The following is a 24,095-nucleotide window of genomic DNA, read 5'->3' as shown; positions in this document are numbered from 1 at the left end:
TGCCATTTTAAAATTAATATTCGTTTTACTATAATTATCCTTCAAATAAAAATTATTTTCTGTTTCATAAAATAACTTATTTTGAACTACTGTACTTTTGTTATCTACAATATCAGTTTCGTTATTATTTAATTGAAATGTATTAAGGTCTACTAAAATATTGTTTAATAATATAATAGCTTCAATACTATTATATAGACATATTAAATTAAAATCTTAAATTTTTTGTAACACGCAATATTTTCTCTAAAAAAAAAAAAAAAATTATATTTTAATTCCAAGTCTCAATTCCTATGTTTCGCAGAAATATTTCTCTATATCTCTAAAAAAAAAATTGTACCAAAAAATAAACCTTAGCTTACATTTGTATTTTAATCAACCAATTTGAACCTTGTTCTTATATATATTTATGTGCTATAAAATATTAATAAACGCGTTTCAACTACTTAAAAAAAATTTTAAGAGGTTGAAATAAATATTTACCAATATAAAAAGAAAATTTTTTATTTTTTTAAAAAAATAAAAATCACGACTTTCAATGGCCACAAAACCGTATTTTTCTTATATATATATAAGGAGCAATATTTATACTACAACTACGTCTAAAAATAATTAACACAGAGAGGTATAAACCAAACAGAGTCGTATATTATTGATAATTTTGTACGTAAAAGTGTCCAAAGCTTCGGCGCCTCCACCAAATATGTAACGTGGCTGGGGAACCTAGTTACTATATTAGTTATCCAGGGAAGGTTTTCTGGTCCTTATGGATAAATTTTCCGTAGCTGGGGGGTTAGAACACGGTATGTGGGATCTTATCAATAAATAAAACACGTTTGGTTTATAAATCTCTGTTTAAAATATATTTTTGGTTTGTACTTAACAAAATGTAGATGGTGGTAAACAATCCCGGTGTTGGTGAGTTCATGTTTTTTGGTGAGTTCGTGTTTATTGCTGGTCAGTCTCGAACTGCTCTTTCGATAAACGGTGCGTATTGGCCACAGGCCTCACAATCATTAACAATGTTTATCTCAGCATAAATATCCCACTATTGCCTACTACGGAATTGACACATACATAGGTGTCATGTAACAATAATATATATTATTGTTACACACTTAAATATGTTATTGTAATGATGAAGTAATCAAGCCATAACTACTGTAATAATATGTGTCTTCTATATGATATTTATAACATGTAATCCAATAATTTTAAAGTTAAACACTCATTTTCTTGAAAAGGTTTAACATCTAAAAAAGATATTATAAAATAATGACAAACATTTTTAAATAAAAAACTCTACTTATTTCAAATTTTTTTATTGTATTTTCTTTAAATTTTAATGTACAAAAATCGAATTTTAAACGAGTAGTTAATTATTTATAACTATTAAGTATTTAAAATACTGTAGTTAAGAGCAGAACCACTTGAATACCCCTCAAAATGGCTATCTATTAGTTCTCAGCTCATCTAAGTTTAAGCCTTTAAATACTTATAGCTTATAAGTTATAACTATAGTTTATAACTAATGAACTATTTGTATGAAACACTATATTAATTATTTATTGACATCAGAAAAATATTCTACTTTTTAAATATAAAAATACAAATTAAATGCTGTTATTCAAAAAAGAAAAGTAAAAATAACGATAATGATCAAAATAAATAGTAAAATTAAATTTTTTTTCTAAAACATTGTTTTATATAATATGCTTTTATAATATTTTCTAATTAAAAATGTTTCCAAAAAGTTAAAATTTCAAGAAAATAGATTATGTTTATCTTTTAAATATTCAGTGTACTATGTAAAAAGTAAATATGAATAAGAGACATTTCTTTTTATTTATAGTGAATCCGCTTGTTATAATAATAATAATAATAATAATAATACTTGTCCGTGTGCATATTTTTCAGTTATTTTTTTCTCGTAAAACGAGATATGGGATTTAAATTTCATCAGAAAAATTTCTATAGTGGTATTTATAATAATAATAAAATAGGTACCAAAGTATTGAAGACTATGTGTAATATTCATGGTCGTTCGCCAGGGAATTCGACACCTTATATTATATATATTCGCTATACGGTTCAATCAAAATTCGTGCGCACGCCTTTTGACGATCAAATATTCGATCTTTCTCGGCTCGGGGTGCGCGATAAGAATATCAAATATATTTGATAAAGCGATCTGTGGCAAAGGCCAAAGGCAAAAAAATGCACAAAGACTACGGTACCAATGTGTTACACCCCATTTTTACTTTCCTTTCAATATTATAACCTACCACCTTATTCACGTGAAACAGGAGTATTGAATATGGTAGCGATAAAGTAGAAACCTGTGTACACATATATAGTATAGGATTAGTATTAGCTGTAGTTATATTTTTGGTCGCATTGACGGTAACCGTGGTATAATGCGGTGGATGGTGGATGGATAAAAAAAAAATATACCTTTTTCGGGCTTTTGATTAGAAAACGACTAGGTATATACACACTCTATGAACGTCGGGCGAAAGCCCTCTCTCTTTTTTTTTTTTTTTTTGTACACCTGCCTATTATTGAACGTAAATAAAGTAAAGATCGAATAATTTATGAAGCTGGCGCTCTGAATATATACGTACTGTATTATATATTAGACCACGCGGTGCGTATCAAAACCACATTATGAGGCGCGTAAGGTCCCTCGGCGGACGGTCGGATAGCAAAAGAGGATGGGGTGAGGGTTCAGAAGACGTCGAACGGAATTGCTGCATAAGGACGGGGAGGGGCGAGGTTAAAGGATCAAAATGATGTGTCTATTCATCGTTGCGGCGGCGGCCGATGTGTGTGCGTGGTAAAGAAGCAAAAGGTATATAGTACACTTTACACACACACACACACACTAACACATATTATACTTTGTACACTTCACAAGAATTTACCCGTAGCGGTATAATGTTTGTGTGGCGTCTCTCCGGCGTATAGTAGATGCGCTTATATCGAAAGTAAGGGCCTAATCCGATTGCTCTCCCACTGCGGTGGCGGTGGCTTCGGATGGCAGTTTTCTATTCACAGCCGCCGCTGCCGCCGCCGTCGTCGTCGTCGTCGTCGTCGTCGTCTTTTCGGATGATACCGAGCTACGGGACAACTAGTGTATAGTGTATAGCTACTCAACTGTGACGGCGAACGTTATTAAATTTCCCTCTAGCTGTGTCGGTTAGGCGAAGTTATACACATATGCGCGCGCGCAACAGTGACCCTCGATTTTTTTTTTTTTTTCAATCGGCCGTTCTCCGGTAATACATGTATAAACGTGTATAAAGATATATATTACGTACATATAATACACGAGTGTATTACCGCGTGTGCGGTTCTTTGATTAAAAGCGTATCTCCGACCCAAGTAAATTCAATATCGCATAATATTATAATACAATATATTTAATTTTCGTGAACGCCGAAGAATCGAATTAAACTGTATAATATTATAAAGACTAAAATATAGCCACTGTTGCGTCATAATATTATTTTATTGATTTACCGCTTGTTCAAATTATAGAGCATATAATATGTCGTATCTTCTCTCAATGTAGGTACCTATTTGTATTTTGTCTTATACACAAAACAATAGTAATTATATGTGAGTAAAATTATTGTTAGAATAGTTATTTAAATTTTTAAACACAATTATTTATTACTAACAGTTTCTATGAAAAATATATATAATATTATATCTATGCGATTTATACGGACATTATTGTTTTATAATATTGTAATTGATTACATTTTTCTAAAATGTACATTCTAATAAAAATGTATATTTTAATTTTAATAGATTTTCCAATAAAATAAATTTATGTTTCAGTTATAGCAAAGCTAGAGAGGTTTTCGGGCTTAGTCTCCTAAGTTTTCGATTAGCCTCTTCTCCCCAATGTATACAGTAGTTATGTAACTTCAGTTGTGTATCATTATTCACAAATATACCTACTATTTAACATAACAACACTATTTATTTTTTTATTTTTTTTTTTTTTGAAATTAAATAGTTTATTGTTGTAGTCAAAATAATCAAAAGTTCGGGTAAAAATCCGGAATTAGAAAAAATAATTATTTTACGAGATAATTAAAGTTGGTAAATAACCGTGTGATGTCATGAATCCAATGAATGAACACTTTACATTTATACACCATAACTATTATTATTATTGAACATCATAATCAATATTGGAGTAGATAGTCAATTGACCGTTGTCTACGTAACAATATTGTCATTCAATTGATAACTTTTTTATACTTGATTTTGATGGTTAAAATTCATTAAATATAATATGATAGTTAGTTTTAACTTGAAAAAAAAAAAGGATAATATGTTAAAAGTTGAAATGATGAATATTAATAATAATTTAAATTCTCAAATCAAAAATTGGACTCTTCAATGTTTGCTATTAACCATTACATTAGAATTGTATTCTAATTTGCATAATTTGTTACAAGTGGTGCTAAGCATATCTGCAAACTCAGCTTCAAGCGAGCGGTTCTTCTCAGCAATGAGAAAGATTAAAAATTGGTTAAGGTCTACTATAATTCAAAATAAGTTTAGTAATTTGGCAATAATACACATAGAAAATGTATTAGTTAAAACATAAAAAAAAAATTCAGTTAACAATTTAACACTGAAATAATTTTTAATTCATTAACATCTATTTTGAAAATCATTGTTTTATTATTATCAAAATTCCAACTTATAATTATAATTAAAGTTATTTCGATTGTTTGTTTAGTTTTCAGAAAATTATTTTGATAATACATTTTATTTTATTTTTATTTGATCTATATTTTTTTGTTTTATATTTTAAAAATACAAAATGTTAAAAATATGGTTTAATAAAACATTTATCTAAACTTGTTATTTTTACTACAGTCTAAAGACACTTTAAATACAATCAAAACTACTGGACAGTAAACTATACGTAATATTTAATAAGAAATTCATAAAAATTGCTAATATTCAATTGCCATCATATTATAACAGTCTAGTTTTAAACTCTTATATTTTAATAACTAAATATATGTATAAGTATTGTATTGCGAACAAATATACTTTGTACCAATTTCTTTGTAATAATCCTATACTCTATACCAAATTATGTTTATCATCACTGTGACAAAGAGATCGAATTTTTTTTATTGCTTTTTATATATTATTCGTAACGAAAATAAACGATGTTTACTCCAGTTTGAAAGTATTACGTTGTGAATTGTATTTGGACAAAACAATTTTAAATTCCAATATTGCGAGAACTACAATTGTGTCGTTTACAGCAATGAAATATCTGAAAATAACATCATGGGTAGAAAACTAGATATCATAACTGTATATTATATTTTAAACCTCCACATAAACCTATATATAAAATTATAAACGGCCATATAGCTGGAAGTGATATACCGTTAAGGCAGAGTTTGGTTTGTACTATGTATAGTAAACAATATTAATAATGACAGCAATTTTTTTCATCCAACAACAAAATATTTGCTAATAATATAGTTGGTTTTATTAAGTATAATATAATACAATGTTTTTTTTTCTATGGCTTTGAACGTTTTTAATTTCTTAATTTTTTATAAGAGCTCCGTAGAGTTTAATCGACCGAATTAACCAAAGCCGTTACTAAACATTTTTTCTAATATACGTGTCTTTTTTTATCTGTTAATTTTACGATTCAATTTTAATCTGAATTTACTATCTATTGTAAATTGTAATACTGTATTTGACAGTGCAGTTGTGCAGTATATTTTTGCTTAATTCATAGTATTGAAGTATGCAATTAATACATATATTTCTTCTATTCTCGGCAAATTGTACTTTTGATTTGTCCCAGTTCCTTAACTAGAACTTTTATCTATTAATGCTTTAAGTTATATTATAGTTTGAACTTACAATAACAACACCATACAATATTTTATTTATATCTTGTAACAATCCGAATGAGACATTCTGTTTATTTTGAATATAATAAAAGCAATAACTTTGTAAATTTTCAGTATAACTAACATAGGTAATACATTAATAACTAATGATAACCAAATTCTGTTTTCTATATAAAATATTAAAATTATCATTAAAGTGATAAAATGGTAAAGTATAAATATAAATAATATTACATTTTTTTGAAAACAAATTACCATTTGTTTTCAAATCCTTTTAATCAAATATCAACTTATTTTTTTATTATTTAGAAGTGTAAGCTCGTATGAATTTATATAAATTTTATTATACATTTATGTTCTTACATATAAATTAATTGTATTTAAATAAATTATATAAAAATGAAAACGAAAATCCGTCATGACGTATTTTGTGATATATTTTATAATCCAATCCTATTGATATTAATAGTTTTTATTATATTTTAAATAAATATTTCAAATTTAAAAAAATAAATTAAATATAAATTTTGATGAATAACAATATTCTAAGACACGAAATAATGAATGAAAAACTATTTTGAATTTTAGATATTTTTAACTTATATAACTTTAAATTTTCAGACTTCAAAAATTTAATTTAAAGTTCAATGTTTTTTTCGTATTTTAATAATTCAACAATTGTACTTATAGTTGTGTAATTAATTTCAAACGATAATATTATGCGCGTCTTATTTCGCATATAAATAACTTAAATTATATTTGGTAGTCTTTCGTGTATATATTATTATTTAACTGTAGCATATATATACAAGGAAGGCGTACGCAGTATAAAACGTGCACATTTTATTTAAATAAATTTATCTTAGGTATTTTCCGTTGTGTTTGATCTAAATGCATAGAATAGAATATATATTGTTATTTATACCTATAGACATTGCATAGCTTATAAAATGTGTTGTTTATTTTTTTAATTTAATCTACTGATAGATATTCAAAACTTCTTAAAAAATAAATACATAATAGTTATTTTATTATAATATTTATATAATATATACTATACATATTTATATAAAATAAAAAAATATAGTTTTGACAATCGCCATAATGAACATTTTTTATATATTTTATCAAAACGATAAACTAAAAATGCGTATGAAATGTTTAAATATACTCAAAGCATAAATAAATTCATATACGTGTATAATATATATTTCCCTCTGGATATATTTTTTCGATACGTACCTAGATATCTAAAAAAATTGTTTTGTTAAATTTATTTATTTTTTATACATAAACAATTAACTTTCTAGTGATATAAATCAATTACAGTAAGTCAGTATATCATTCATTTGCTCACACTAAGAAAAATTCTACTAATTATTCCAGTTGGATGTCTTTATATTGTTTGAGGTTTTCAATAAATGAAAGGGAGTGCCAAAATACATATTTTCAGTTACATTTCAAATTTTTTCACCTTTTGTCAAGCGCATTTGCATTATACCTAACTTACTTTTTTTATTAAATGACAACACATTTATGTTCAGCAAATTCTGATAAATTAATTTTTTTTAAACAATTTATGTTTAAAAAATTTTTTTTATAATAAAATTGATAAATGCAATTTTACCTTGCAATTTTATATTTATGAATAATCTGTTTTTCACAAAATTTTAACTATGTTCAATTTATACTTGAAAATCAAAATAATATATTCTATATTGTTAAATAACTGTTAATAAACAAATAAGTAGACCAAATAAACTCTGCTATATCAATAAAATTTTTGTAACGATTAGAACCGTATTTGAAACATAAATAAGGCCGTAACTTTGAATAATTTATTAAGTAGTGAAATAAATAATTGAAAATAATTAATAAATCTTAATTTTAAATTAATAATATATAATTTGTTGTTATTTTCTTACTTTTAATATTTTTATTTGTATCTTATTATTAAATATTAAATTTCTACGTTGAATTTAAAAAAATACACTACCCAAGCTTGAAAAAAATTAGCTTTACTGCGCATATACATACTGAAAGGATTGAAAATTTGAAATTTGTCTGAAAATGTGTATTTTGGTATTCCCTTTCATTCTTCAAAAACCCCATTTCAATATAAACTATAAAGTCATCTAATTGAAATATTTAATAATACCTCTCAGTATAAAGTAAACACACTGCATGCATATGATTAAATACAATTTATAAATATATAATACTATAACTGGCTCAAGTGATCTTATAAATGTTATTAGAAATACTGTATCGTATAGCAGTGTATACATTTGCATAATGGTTTCGGGCGTTAATATTATTTATGCATCTTTAAAATACATTATTGGCATAACAAAAAAAAATATATATATATATAATACTTATAAGTATAATCATTATACCATTATTATAATTACATATGTATATGTATATATTTAATTAAACTCTAATTGTATATATAAAACTCGTTAATATGAACATAGTATAGTGTCACATTTTAACAGTTGATAAAACTAATATTAAACGAAATATATTTCATATCATATTTTTTATGACATAATAATATTATAATTTCTATTTAATACAAAATCTCACATTTTAAAATTTAAGGGAAGTATTATTAAAAAATAATTATTTAAACGTAAAACAATTAGCCGTTGATTAATTTCAAATTTATAGTCGCTTTTCCATTTCCGATTGTTGGCGTAAGTACTCCTAAATTTCCATTTATCGTTGAACAATATACAATATATTTTAATATAATTCTTAATTTTACCGGTCGATTATCAAAACAATTATTTTTAAATTACTAACGCCAAGATAATATATGATAAACATATATATATATATATATATATATTTATAGTTTATATAACAGGGACAACAACGATAGTCATGATAAACAGTTCAGATACGGAGCTATTTTATAGTAATTAACTAATTTATTATAGGTACCTAATGTTAATTTTAAAAGTTAACGACTGCATAAGCCAATTAATTATATTTAAAACTACGTGCCAAGTATGCTATTGCTCGTGTAAGCTAAATAAAAAAAATAAAATAATAATCTTGCACATGGTTGTGTTTTTAAATGTGTAACCCTAGTTATAATGAAAACACTAATTATTATAGTTGAGGTTTGAATTGTAAGTTATTCACTTATATTCGCTTCAGAACACTTGAAATAATGCTTTATAAAGTCTAATTATTTAATAATAATAATAATAAAATATGCACATGTTTACAAATGTGTTACTGTAGAATTCAAAGTTCGTTATTATGTATTATTATCTTAGTTAATTAATATAAATTGATGAAACTAAAAACGTGAAATTATTTAAATATAAAGAAATATTATATGATGTACATAAAAACAAATTATTTTATTAAAACGATAAACAATTTCTAATCAGCCTAAAAATATTTTTTTACATAATTAAAGAAAATTGGACAATTATTAGAAAATATAGTGTAATATTCGAAACTAATTATATTGTAGGCAATAGTAACTGTACTTTTACCGGTGTAATAAATTGGCAATTTTTAACGCTGGAAAATGCAGTAAAACGAAAGAAAAAAATACTCACCCGTCTTCTTTCTCATTTGAAACGTTTTCAAAAGAAAAAAAAACTATATGAAAATATTATGTCGGAAAACAACTGCTTGGAATCAAATTAATTAAATATAATACAAAAGCGAATCTATTGTCTGTTTTCTCTTTGGGACTGGAAAACCAACTTACAGTTTCGATTCTTTCAAAACGCGTATTTTAATGGCACCTACTATACATACAGTGGCCTCGCGTTTTGTTCAGACGATGATGCAGGAAGGGGCGTCGCGTCTTTTTGTCTTTTACGGAGTATTTCTGCCTCTTAAACGTTGTTGTTATTAATAATTAGAAAATAAAAAAGAAGACGAATACGAGACTTGTCTCCGTCGTCGTCGCCCGCACAGCACGGTTTTTGGATATAACAATGACCTGAGGATTTTTTTTCTTTAATAAAGACGACTAACAAAAGCTGCAAGTTACAGCAATTAATCAAAATATTTTTCCCCGTCCCGCTGGTTTTTTTTTTTTTTGTAAAACAAGGCCAAGTGAATGTTGAGTGCGTCGTCAAGTTTTCACACAACAGCCGTCTCTAAAGTTCACTCTAAAAACAATACCTACCCAGCAAGTGTTTTTGTATTTTGTATTTTATATTTTTTATTTTATATTTTGCAGGCCCACTCTTTTTTCTCTCTAGTACTTTAGCTAGATCAAAACTTGTATTCAAGTAGTTCCCGACTTATATATTGTGCGCGAGTATGTGCAAAACAATGACCGGCCGGTAGCGATGCAAAAAAAAACAATGTTTCTCGCGCATAGGCACGTGTTTAAATTCTTTTGAAAATTCAAAACTGAAACCTTCCATACGTGCTTTTTTCATAATGTCGTGTGTACAAGCATAGTCGTACACACGTATTGTTCTTCACCGTAGCTGTATATAGGAAAACCCATTACCTTGACGAGCATGCTTTAAAAATGTAAATTTTTTTTGTAAGTCAAATACGCTACAACATATATTGTAGTTGTGTATACCTACTTATATAAAAGTAGTATATAACGCTTGCATTTAAATGCATGGAAGTCAGGTTATAATTAAATACGTTTACTTAACATATTGATTGTACCCGGTTACAATACTTCAGCTATAATATACGAGTTGACCCGTGTAATAATTATATTTTTATTTACTATAATCATTCATTAAGCTTTAAAATTTTCTAAAAATATCATTTAAATAGTAGAATTATTATAATACACAATATCATGATATCAAATCTAACATAAAATATTAAAAAACAAATGTACCTATACTTGATATCAATACATTATTTTTTTTTTAATTTAATCGAGCGTAGTAAATAATAATTTATGTCCACGTATTAGCAAAATGTATTTAAAATCATATGTGATTAGTTTATTATATCATATATTTTAAATGGTTTGTTCATTTTTTATCTTTGAATTATTTTAATATTCAAAGACAATACATTTATATAATTAAAATAATTATATTTATATTATTTTATCATTGCATAATTTATTAATAATAATATGAAATTATTATACTCGTACTCTATACTGATTAATGTTTAACACCTTTTCCCCAATGGGATGAACAATTAATAATTACTCATTATTATTATTAAAAACCATCATCATTAGACCGTATTAAATTGAAATATAGGACAGATATTATGTCAAAACTATAGAAACATCAATTATTAAAGTAATTACTTATCGGAATGACTAGGATATATTATTATAGAGTTACTACCTAACAAGAAGATAGAAAATACGTCAATACAGTCAGTCTATATTATCATTGGTGACATTAATTAAGTTGAAACTAAATACATTCTACATCTATATAAATTTTAATTAATTTCAATTTTTTAAAAGGTTAAACGCTATATTATATATACATTGTATAAATAATATAATATAATATTTATAATTTTCATTCCACGTATTTTAATTAATTATTTTTTTTAAATGTTTTATGTGATAGGTATTTATTTTAGTAATACAGGTATGTAAATTTTTCTCGGAAAAATATTATGAATTCGTTCGGATGATGTCGAACATTAACAGGATGATAAGTTTTTATAAATAATAATTTTAATAATAATAACAACATTCGAATGAATATGAAAAGGAAACAATTACATAGTGGAATTTACAAAACAATTAAAAGCATGTAAAACGCGGTGGTATTCCGTTGAATAAAATAATATTATATGTAGCAATTTATTTTTAGTTTTCATAACATGATTTTAACACATTTTATAATATTACTGTGCAACTGACAACTTAATATAATTTTAACATACCTACCGCTAAATTTGTGACCCGATAACGTGATTTAGTTTGAAAATTATAACTTATAACTTATAACATACAAATGAGAAATTTTAAATTTCACGAAAGTGTATGTCTAAATGAACATGCAAGTGAAATGTAAAGAAAATTTAAATTTTAAAATGCATCACCTACATCTAATTTTAGATCTACAAATTATAATATACATTACATTTACTGAGTGTTTATATTATTATCATAATTATTATTATATTCGCATGTAGAATATTATTTTACTCAAAAGTCAATATTATGTTGTTTGAGTAGTTAAAGCTTGTTTAGTTGTTTGTGCGGCTATTAATTAATAGTCTGCATTCGTCGAATATTACCTATATACTTAATGACAATATTTATGTGATAACACACATATTATATTATATGTAATATACAATTTTAACATTATTCAATTATTTTTTAGTTAACTGTACACCGTGTACATGTTATACAAATCCTTACGTATTATGTATCCATCACTCCTTAATAACATCGATGCATACGTTATAATATATTATATTGCGTCAATGATAAATCATATTCAAACGCGTATACATAATAATATAATAAATTGTACATACTTCAATGGTTTCTCGAGTTGTAACGTATAATACACGGTACAATAACCTTTGACTAATACTTTAACGTCTATATCTATTGTCATCACTGGGGTTTTTATATATATATATATGTGTATACATATTAGTTTATAAGTTATTACGCAGAAGTAAATCGATGATCTCTGATTTCAGGAGGCAATGCTGTACGCCTTGGCAGACTCGTACTCGGCGCTTGGCAGAGACGCGGAAGCCGAGCTCTACTACAGACAGCTACTCCGGGTCAACCCAACAGACGTGTCCGCCTTCCTGACGTACGGCGATCTCTTGGCCAAAAACGTAATTGCTCGGGTTTTTTTTTACACACACACACACACACACACACATTTACACACACTCGTAATATGTGATTCAATACACTCGAAATATATGACAGTATATTGTGGTGCAGAGGTTTTCTACTCTGTACTATATATATATATTATATTCCGATACGGCGGTATGCCAATATGTATATAGAGATGCTTTGAGAATCATTCGATTTATTAACCCTGTCCCCTTTCCCCTTCTTCCACGGATCGAATCTCACCGACGTGTATTCATTTAATTGGTTTCTTGTCGTATTTTACCCATACCATTATATACCTATATATATATTCTCCGTTCGCATTTAGAAGCGACCCGGGGGAGGGTGACCAGTTTTTGTCGGTGGCGCGCGAGTCATACACATAACTGTTTCCCCTACTTAATCAACCACCAGTAATAGGTACATATAAACATGGAACGATACAATGCTCGTGTGCAGAAGTCGACCGCCTGGATCGCTTCTGAACGTGAACGGAGTATAGTATATAGATAAAATTAAACTCTAGAGACATCTCGAACACTATACACCTCCCTCGTTAAATTGAAATGGTTTGAACTTAAAATGTGCGAAGTGTTTTAACAAGTTTAGACTCGTTCCTACAAGTTACGATCGTCAGTTATCACTCGACTGTCGTTTTTGTATCCCGTATGCTATAGTCGCGTGTCTGTTAAACATAATAGTTTATACTCGGCGTAATCATTTCTTATCGGAAAACAATAAATAATATCTTTAACACTCATGTTTTTGGAAATTTATTTTTACACATAATTCATTTGTCGTTACAAAACAATATTTTCAAAAAAAAATCATATCTTTTTCGTTCTCGTTCTCGTTTTTTTTTTTTTTTTGCTTTTTTGAATGACAATATTAATTGTTTTATATTCATTAGTAGAATATCTTTTCAATAATTTCAATTAGTTACAGGAAGTATTAAAATTTTAGATGAATAGAAAAGTGGATATTTCGGGGCAGAGCCTGATTTACTAAATATATGGCCCAGGACAAAATAAAAAATAAATTTTTATTTCAACAAAATGATATATTACATTACATTAAATACATAGTTAGTGATATTCACCGATGGGCCCCTTGACCACGTGGGCCCAGGACAAATTTCTATTTTGTCCGTGCGTAAATATGGCCCTGTTTCGGGGGTACACCCGTGTCGTTACATTCCGCTAAAATATAAAATTAAAAATGTACGCTGTCATTCAATAAAATAACAAACCTTGAAATATGATAATGATAAAAATAAAAAAATGTTATTTTACAACGGCTTCGGATAAGATGTACGAAAAAAAATGTTATTTTATTAACATTTAAAATAACCATCTAATATCTAATGGTTTATTTAACCATTTTGAAAAAAAAAATTGTTTACCTCTGTCCTGTGTTATAAATAGATGCAATAGGTGAGTATGCGTCAGTCGTATACACACATAATTATAACTTAGAACGGTACCAATTTAATTCGCTCGGTGATATTAAAGGTATTCGTTATTAATCCTTTTTCAAACGATTTGTGTTGTTTAACTCCATTGTTGAGTCTCTATGACAGGAATGCAATATAATACATCTTCTGCAGACGAATCTATATTGTTCTTGAGTTCTTATGTATAATTTAATGTATTCATTTATATTGTGTACTAATTGTGTGTATAACGTGTATAACGTGTATAGTAGGTACATTATATTATATTGTAATGCATTCAAACACAATATGCGTATAGATTATAAACTTCGCTCGACTTCTAGACTATATAATAATAATAATAATAATAATAATGTTGGCTCTCTGGTCCCTGGCTAGTCCCTGCAGCAGCGGTAAATACGAAATTTACGCGCGCTCGAAGTATACTCGGTGTAAGCCGATTATACCACCGGTGTGTAATGATTTTAATTAAATTCAATGCTATCATCAATTTTGCCTCTACATTATACGCACGTATATATAATATAATAATATACACCGTATGTATTAAACACTATATATCATATATGTATATGAGTGACGTGATACGGAATAGGTACCTACACAACAACACAACACATTATTATATAGGTATCTATAAGAATAAGAGACTGTGGAAATGAAGAATAATATTATCATTATTGTTATAATATTATGTTCTTACGCTGAGCCGTAGTTGAAGTTTGAAAAGGACGCTTTTTTTAACTTGAATAACATTGTATGTTGTTTGATCTTATTCAAACCGGAAACAATGTCTTTTTTAATATTCATAATTACACAATGTATGCTACGGTTTATATTGTCATCGTATTCAGCTATATATTATTTATAGGTCATTTATATACACATTGTGCATAATATATTTTCGTTGTAACAATCTGATATTACATAGAAACTTAAAAACTTATATTTATTTATTTATAAACGCTTAAACGCGAAGAACTGCATATTACCTGCATGTTCTATTGCATTTGTGAAACGATAAAAATAATAATTGGTTTATCGATGAATAAAAAATTGTATAATATAAATTGTATACTGCTATAACGCGATTATTGCGACTTAAGAGTCTATCCGATCATATCGTACATTTTAATTTGATCCTAAAATTTACAAATTTTCTATCTATATTTTTCAAATAATTCAAGAAGCTTATTTACTAAGAGTATAAAAGCAGTTTCTACGAGTAAAAACTACATAAAAAATGCGTAACCGTTAAGAAAAATCCTGCTACGGAAAGGAAAAATTAGAGAATTAAAGGATTAAAAACTTAATTGAATTTTAATTATAAATTTAAATTTATTAAATTTATTATACTTTTACTTACGTATAAAATAGAAAAGAAATAACTTTGACAATATAGCTTTGAACATTATGTTATTGAATAAATTTATGCCACCGTCCCTTTCCTTTACGCTATTTAATTTTTTTTTTTTATTATTTAAATCAGCAACCGTTCTTAATAATTGTATAATATTTATTTATTTTTAATGAAAAAAACTCATGATAAAAAAATAAAACCAGCACATTTCGTTTTGTATACATTTACACACAGTCGCGTTGTTAAGGGCGACGAGCATCATACTTGGTAACATACAGACTCACTGCAATACGGTATAGGGTAGGTCGGGTATAGTCACGGTTGTGTTTGCCAAATAACACGTATAATATATTTTGCTTCGTCATCGTTAAATATAATGAGTATTATCTAAGTGTTACTCTATTCTACGATATTGATGGCGTGTAAATATTTCTAAAATGTTACAATATATAGATAATATATAGGTACTTTTTAATATTATATGTATACATCCATTATAAGAATTGGTATTTTTTCAATTTCACGAAACCGATAAGTTTTGCCGTAAAAAAATGTTCAACAAATATTTGTATTGTCAATTATATAAACTATAGACATGATTTAATTTTAAAAATAATTTTATTTTTTTTTCAATACATTATACTATTTTTGAATTTTTTTTCCGATTGACGTAGATTAGTTTTTTGTTTCTCGCTTAAAAAGCTTGAAAGTGAAACACAAAGAACGGTTTAAATTATTATACTATAAGTTCGAATTTGTTAATCTACGAGTATGTTTAATATATTTTTCGATTTTTAACAATTTTTATGTAATTTAAACAAAATTTTTACGCAGAATCTCAATAAGTAAAAACATTAAATACTATTATATGTTTCATGTATTAGAAAGCTGTATTAGTTTTTAAATTCTAATAATTTACCTATGGATTTATATAGTTGACGGCTTAAGATATAGGTATATCTAAATTTGCTTTGGACTTGATCGGTAGATATTGCTGGAGAATGAAAATTTCGCAAATTCATAAACGAATCGTTTCCAGGTTTAGCATTTTCCAAATATTATACATCTTGATTCTACAGCTCAAATTAAAAAAAAAAAACACAATTCCATTCTAAAAATAAATTAATAAAAATTTATAAAAACATAAGCTATTTTAGAACGATCTGGATAATTCATGTGTATCAACACGAATGAGTTATGAATATAACTTATTATAAATTAATTCACATAAATATAGTAACTAATTACTATAGTTTATAATATTGTTAATTATATTTTAATTATATTTTCATTAGCTTTCAAGCAATCATACAGGTATTAAAAACCTTTAAATTTAAAACCGGTAATAATTACTACTATAAAAATATCATTATTATAAAAACGAAACACAACGAAAATATTTAAATCCCGACCGGGTTCGTATAAAATAATAATTTTTTGACGTTTTGTCCGTCTGACAGAGGTCGAGAGTATCCGAGGCAGAAGAATGGTACAGCAAAGCGCACAGGACAGCGCCCAACGACCCGGCGGTGCGGACTAGATATGCTGATTTCCTGTCTTCCGTAGGCAGATTGGACGATGCGGTGGAGCAGTACAAAGCGGCCGCAGCGCTGGCTTCCGGTGATCATGAGATCGTGGTCAAGACGGCCACGACGCTGCGCAAAGCCGGCCGGACGTTTGACTCGGAAAAGTACTACAGATGGGCCGTGCAACTTTACCCTCAGGTGAATTCATGTGCAGCAGATTCGTTTAAATTTTAAGTTTTTATCATTTTTGAACACATTTTTAAGTGAATTATACTATTGAATTACGTACCATCTGCACGATATAAAATATTACATAATAAACAATTATCTATATAAATAATTTAAAACACAATATTCACACATATAATATACCGTAGTACCTACTTGTGTATACGTTTAAGTCGTAAAACTTGTGGTAATGTTTTTCATGCTCCGTTCGTGTGAATCAATAACATCACAATAATATTTCATTTTTAATTCTGATAATTTTTTTCAATTTCACTTTAATAATAAACATAAGGTATACCTTCATTATAAAACAACAGAATTAGTGCATTTTTGATATTATTTTACCGTTGAATTATGCACATACGCATTTACCGTTAATGAGGGTTATTTTCTATACTTACCAATAGTAGTTCTTGGTCCCTTGTTTTGGATCTAAAAAATATCTCGACGGTCAGAAATAAAAAATGTCATTTTTCATTTTTATAATAGGTATTTTCGTCTAAAGCCCGATTCAAAGCCCTAGAGGGTTTAATAATTCTCAAAACCACAGCAATAACGTTAGTTTTGTAATAATATGAGTCATCGTTTTAGGAGATTTTATCCGTATATAGTTCGTAAAAAGTCACACTGTTGTTTTTTATATAGATATAGTTATATAATTAAACTTCAATTTTTGCCAAGGAAAAAGTTTTATTCGTTTAAAATATATTATTACTAATAAAGAAAGTTGAATTATTTGCCACAACGGATATGTAATAATAATGATGTAGTATTAATTAATATTAAATTCCCCTCCATCTTCTACACCTAGTCACGTCCATCCACGCGTGAATATAAAATACATAAATATTATAAATTATAATAACTGCCTATAACGTTATAAATAACAAATAGTTTGATGTTCGTTATAGTTTCATATCTACTTAACTGGTGAAAACGGCATTAAGCCACGCGTATTAATAGCTTACGGAAGAATAAGCAGCGCTAGGACGGTCGACATATTCCTACCTAATCGTAATGCGAATAAAAAATAATTTAATAATAATTGATAATACACTATTCAACGTTAAAAACGTGAGCGAAAAGACAGATAACTTGGTTCGTTTAATATAATATGAATATTAAATTTTATTCAAAAATGACATTATAATAATTAGGTTACTATTTTTTTTTTTTTTTACGATGAGTAAATAATATATACAATATACATAAATTATTTATACATATATAAGTTTTAAAACATTATTATTATTCTGTTACTGATCATTCAACAGGTGGTTCGGTGTACTATATTATAATAAAAGCATAAACACCTACTATCGAGAGTTTTTTTGAACGTCACGGTTTACGGTAAAGTAAATTTTACGTTATTTGACAACTAAATGCCTTTGGGCGTTATCGATTTCAGGATATAATATAGTAATTATATTCATACCTATAGATTTAATTATTTTACCAGAAAACCCAGAGAAATATGTATGTCCAATGCACTGCCTTTTAAATGATAAACGGGTTTTCTTCGTATGTATATATTTATATATATATATTATATATACCTATATAAAATATTAGGTACTTACTAAGCCGAACCTGAAAGAGTAATTGAATATTTTACTAGTCACGCTAATAATATAAGTAAAATTCAATCATCGTGAATAAGTCACGTATTGACTGTAAAAATCTAATCTAAATTCTAAATAACAATTCGATACGTGTAATCATGACACTGTGGATTTTTGATTTTAGATTCTGAGCAGAGCAATGATAATATACTAATTTTACAGTGTGTATTTTTTTTTTTTATGTGCTTATTGTAAAAAAAATGCTCTGGTTTTAAAATTTCATTATCTGGTAATAATGTTAATCTAATTATTACTTTGGGAGGTTAAATAAAAATAGTTTTCAAAACAATGGGAATAACAAAAAATAAAATTGAAGAAAAAAGGGAATTTTCACGCTAAACTAATTACAATAAAATCAATTTTCTTACTGTATTGTTATTCAAAAATTATTAAGTATGACATAACTTGTTATTACTGTCATTTAAAAATACTAAACATAAGTATAATTTTTTTTTAGACATTTTAAGTTTAAAATTGAAAGAAGTTGTATACTTAAACAAAGACTAACAATTTCAATTATTTGGTTGTAATTAAAAATACTATTCAAGGGTACTTGAAACTTTGAACGTTTATTATTAATTACCCTACATTAAACAATAACACTTTCAAATGCAATGTTTACATAAAAATGTATTCACTCTACCGTATTATTATAATAGTAAAATAAATTACTTTAATATCCTTATAGTATAAATATATCATAAAATAACTTAGAAATATAAACTAACAGATCGTATTTCGTATGCGACGATTTGAATTCAAATTTAATAAATACATCGTAGCAGCTGGACTACTATAATAGCTAAGAGAAGTAAAGATTTAAGGAGCAAAGTTTTTGTCAGTATACTAATAAAACTACGCAGATCAATATAATAGGTTTATTTATATTTTTTTTTTATTAATAAAAATAAAAGATGTATTTATTTATTTATTTGGTAAAAAATATAAAAATTTGATCGTGTCAGATCCTAGTTTTACGTAGGCATTTATTTTGTCTTCGTGATAAACATTATTTGTTTAAATACATTTAAAACCATATGAATATAACATTTTTTTTGTTTTAAATTAATTTTTGCTACATGATATAATTTCCTTAGTCTTAGTGCTATGTGCAATGTGCACGTTATCCAAATCTTATAAATGTTTTGTGCATTTAATTAAATTCATAACTTTAGCTATAATATCATGCCGTTGGTGTTTCCCCCCATCGGCGACACTAATTTATATTTTAACGGATATTATGTTATTTTTTTCCACAGGATGCGGCGAGCCATAGCAACCTAGGAGCCATACTTCACATGAACAACAAATTAGATGAGGCAGAACGTTCATACAAAAACGCACTGCGACTGCAGCCAGACGACGCGACCACTTTGGCCAATCTCCGAAAACTCAAAAACGTCCATCACCATCGGCAAACGGTCAAATGAACGCGATCTGTCAAATTATATAGGTTTATCCGCGTGGTCATCGTATCGTCGCCACTTTCCTACAATATAATATAAATTATATAAATTATATTATATTAATTTCGTTCTTTTCCATTGAATATTTATGCTTTTTCGTATTCTTTTGTTTTGTAACAATATTTTATGATGTTAAGTCTTTCTTTACGTTTTTTTTTTCCAAAATAATACTCGTTGATATTATTATAATATTATATAATATATATAAATATATATACATAAATTTTATGTATTGATGTTGCATTGCTTTATAGTGCATTATTGTGAACCGATCCGATCCGCTCATTTCCTATATTCTCCGAGATAACAATGTATGTTTACCAGCTCGAAAAATGTATGCGGGAATTTATATATTACGTCTATTTTTAATAGTAAAATACTTTTAACCAGTGGCAGATTTAAGGGGGGGGCAGAGGGGCCTGAGCCCTCCTTCGCCCATAAGATGTATGAGAATATAACTGTGACGTAAAACTTATAATCACGATTCACGAAAAATTTAGGCCCCCCCCCCCCCAAACAAAATCTAGGTCCGCCGCTGCTTTTAACGTTTTTTTTCCACATTTTTAATAGTAATTTCTAATATCATGCAGATCCCTGTACGCATGTATTGCATGTGTGCTTGCATTTTCTTTTACCTATACTTATACTAATATTATTTTATCAACATCATACCTCGGTAGGAGGTCGGAATCCTCTATCCTCAATCACACCCAATACCTACGACAATACGACAAAAAAACTTAATATTTTCCATAATTTCACATAATATTCAAAAAAGTTGTAATAAGCCTAACTTAAATACATCATATTTATTGTTCTCTCTCCTTCGTAATTTTCAAACTCGTAGTACGTGACTTGACGGCTGTTATTGAAATAAATAAAATATAAATCCACATCGTCATATTATTTACTTTTAAGTACGTATTTAACAATTTAACATCAGTTGACTGTACCTACCGTCGACGCGACAAAAATAGGTCTCAAAGGTATTAATACGAGTAAATATTATCACTATGTTTATAACTTTTTTTTCGCTTACTACCTACATATTTATGTATTTTACGGGTCGTTGCAGTCACTAAGTAACACTTGAGTAAACTAAACCAAAACTATTAAAAAAATAAATAAATAAATAACTCAGAAAAATGTTATAATAATTTTTAATGACTTACATACGGCATCTGCACATATAATATCAAGCTATCTGAATAAACATTATTTGATAAACAATTATACGTACCTATTAAAAATTCGTCGTTTCATTTTTTAATAACAATAGCATACATCGGCGCGCCTTTGTACGTATATGTAAGTATAAACATTAGTAGTATTATAATAAACGAACGACAATTTAATTCGTTTCCCGTACAACCGCGTCTTTTTGGCCATCCGCAGTTCTGCATACCTACCGACAGTCGAGCACGTACCATGCAGTTTGATTATTCTATTATACATAGTATTTTAAAGACTGACCTTACTGGACAAAATTATAGTATTGTTTAGTAAGGCCGGGTTGTGCCCAAGCGGATGGCACTTAGGATACGTGTGTTTGGTGTAGGTACGAGTGTAGAAAAATAAATCGCCGAGTTATATTTTATCACTTTATTCGCTTAAAAGACGGACGACAACTGACACTCCGTCGTATCGACGAAATTAACATTATACAGATAATCTTTGTATTAATCCGATTACGATCATCATATGGAAAAACCTTTCAATCGTAATCAGAGTGTACTATAATAATGTATATAGCTAATAAGATAAACATATATATAATGCAATTTTCAATATTGCTACAGTTCGGCCTTCCTGACCACATTGTCGTCTCAACAATATATATATAATTTTATAATTTTTTTTTTTATATAACAAAAAAATTTATATTTTGTATGAAAACTTAAGGGGAATAATGTACAAATAATTGGAAAGTAGTTAAATTATAAAAGTGTTTAATTGTAGGTTCAATTTACTTTAACCTAATAGAAATTATTATGAGTTATTTAAGGTAATAACTAATAACACTGTTTTAATTGTCAAACACTATTTTATACTTAAAAATATATATTAGAAAATAAAGAAATTAGTACAACATAAATCATTTAATTATTCTTGCTCTTCATAAAATTATCGAGTTGTTCATCTAGTTCATCTTTATTTGGCATCTTTTTTTCATTATTCCTACCACCTCTGCCACTACCTCCATCTCGTCCTCTGGTGTTGCCACGACTATTACCACGACCCCCTCTATAATTACCTCGGTTACTTCTAACTCCACCATGAGTACCTCGGACTGGCAATTGGACGGGTCTACTCAGACGTGTAGCAAGATTGGAAACTGTAGATAAGTCTGTGACGAGTTCAATCTTCATAGGACGTCCATCCAAAGGAACGTTGTTATATTGACGAACTGCTTTTAATGCAGCATTCTTACTATCAAAAACAATATCTGCTGTTCCTAATGATCTACCTGATCTATCATAGTGAACTGTAGCAGTTTTTAAAGACCCAAATTCATCAAAAATTTCCTGTATATCTTCTGATGTGACTCCAAAATCTAAATTTGATATGACTATCTTATGAATATTGGTAGTAAATAAACCACCACTCCTTTGTTGTATTTTAGGTCCTTCATACATATCGCGAGTCCAAGAACCATTAACATCACCCTTAGAATAAGGACTGAATCCATTTGAACGCCTGGCCATTGGTCTGCCTCTACGCATTGGGCCTCCGCCACCGCCGGTCGCACCATTTGATCGGAAATTCGATCCTCCACCACCGCGTCTGATACCACCACCTCTAGAGCTGCCTTGTCTTCCGCCGCCACGACGTCCACCGCGAGACGTTGACCGTTTGCTTTTGATTAGTTCGTCCAAGCTTAAATCCATCTTGAGTAAATGTCGGTGTATTATTGATTCACAAACAAAATGCAGGAAGTTTAGATTCGTGTGAAGAAAACTTAGTAAACGGGAACTACGCTATAAACAACAAAAACTTTAACAAAAATGGCCGCAACGCAAACAACCGCTGATCACACGAAATATCACAATGTTTAATGTTACGTTATTAGTCCGGACGGTTCCATGGTTGCAAATACTCACTATGGCGACTAGCTTGTGTACTCGCATCGGTATGTACCTCAGTGTATCCCCCTGGATTGTACTTAGCTAAAATAGGTTTATTAGTTAATGTTTTTTTTTTTAATATTTCGAAAGATTTCTCCTGTTCTTTTCCTCATATGAACGGTATATTTTTAGATAATAAATCCGTAATTAGTCGTGCAATAACGGCAAATCCTTTAATAAATCGACGAAAAAAACTAACTAGACCTATGAACCCTCGTACCGTTCTAACATTTTTCGGTGTAGGATAGTTTTCTACTGCCAAAATTTTCCTTTTTCCGGGTTCTATGCCACCACTACTTATTTCAAATCCCAAGTATTCTAACCTACGCATAAAAAATTTGCATTTTTCTAGCCTAATAGTGAGCCCTGCGTCCTTGAGTGCTTCTAATACAAGTTTTAGTTTTTTAATGCCTTCTTCCACATCCTTGCTAGGTATAATTATGTCGTCTAGATATGCTAGGGCTACCGAAAATAAAAGATTACCTAATGCTAAATTAACCATTAGCGAAAAAATTGCCGGGCAGTTTGTCGGTCCGAGGGCATTCGTTTAAATTGATAGTGCCCATCCGGGGTAACAAACGAAGTTTTTTCCCGCGTAATAGGA

At 28.1% G+C, this 24,095-nt stretch overlaps 2 protein-coding genes across 2 annotated transcripts in view; one reads left to right on the top strand and one right to left on the bottom strand.

Annotated features, from left to right (window-relative positions):
* The window catches only part of LOC112596933 (transmembrane and TPR repeat-containing protein 2-like), an 83,299-nt gene extending 62,764 nt beyond the window's left edge, over positions 1–20,535 (top strand). The window contains exons 9-11 of the mRNA XM_025342812.1: positions 12,561–12,704; positions 16,985–17,248; positions 20,160–20,535. Of these exons, the coding sequence (XP_025198597.1) occupies positions 12,561–12,704; positions 16,985–17,248; positions 20,160–20,330 (579 nt within the window). The 3' untranslated portion in view covers positions 20,331–20,535. The remainder of the gene's footprint in view (positions 1–12,560; positions 12,705–16,984; positions 17,249–20,159) is intronic.
* Positions 20,536–22,465: 1,930 nt separating this feature from the next.
* LOC112596999 (THO complex subunit 4-like) lies at positions 22,466–23,311 on the bottom strand. Its single transcript, XM_025342896.1, has one exon. The coding sequence runs from the start codon at positions 23,252–23,254 to the stop codon at positions 22,466–22,468; it is 789 nt and encodes a 262-aa protein (XP_025198681.1). The 5' UTR covers positions 23,255–23,311.
* Between the last annotated feature and the right edge of the window lie 784 nt (positions 23,312–24,095).

This window comes from Melanaphis sacchari, unplaced genomic scaffold (genome assembly GCF_002803265.2).
Source record: "Melanaphis sacchari strain LSU unplaced genomic scaffold, SCAv2.0 Contig36_pilon_pilon, whole genome shotgun sequence".
NCBI lineage: Eukaryota > Metazoa > Arthropoda > Insecta > Hemiptera > Aphididae > Melanaphis > Melanaphis sacchari.
The sequence above is the reverse complement of the archived record's forward strand: the minus strand, read 5'-3'. Positions and strand labels throughout refer to the sequence as shown.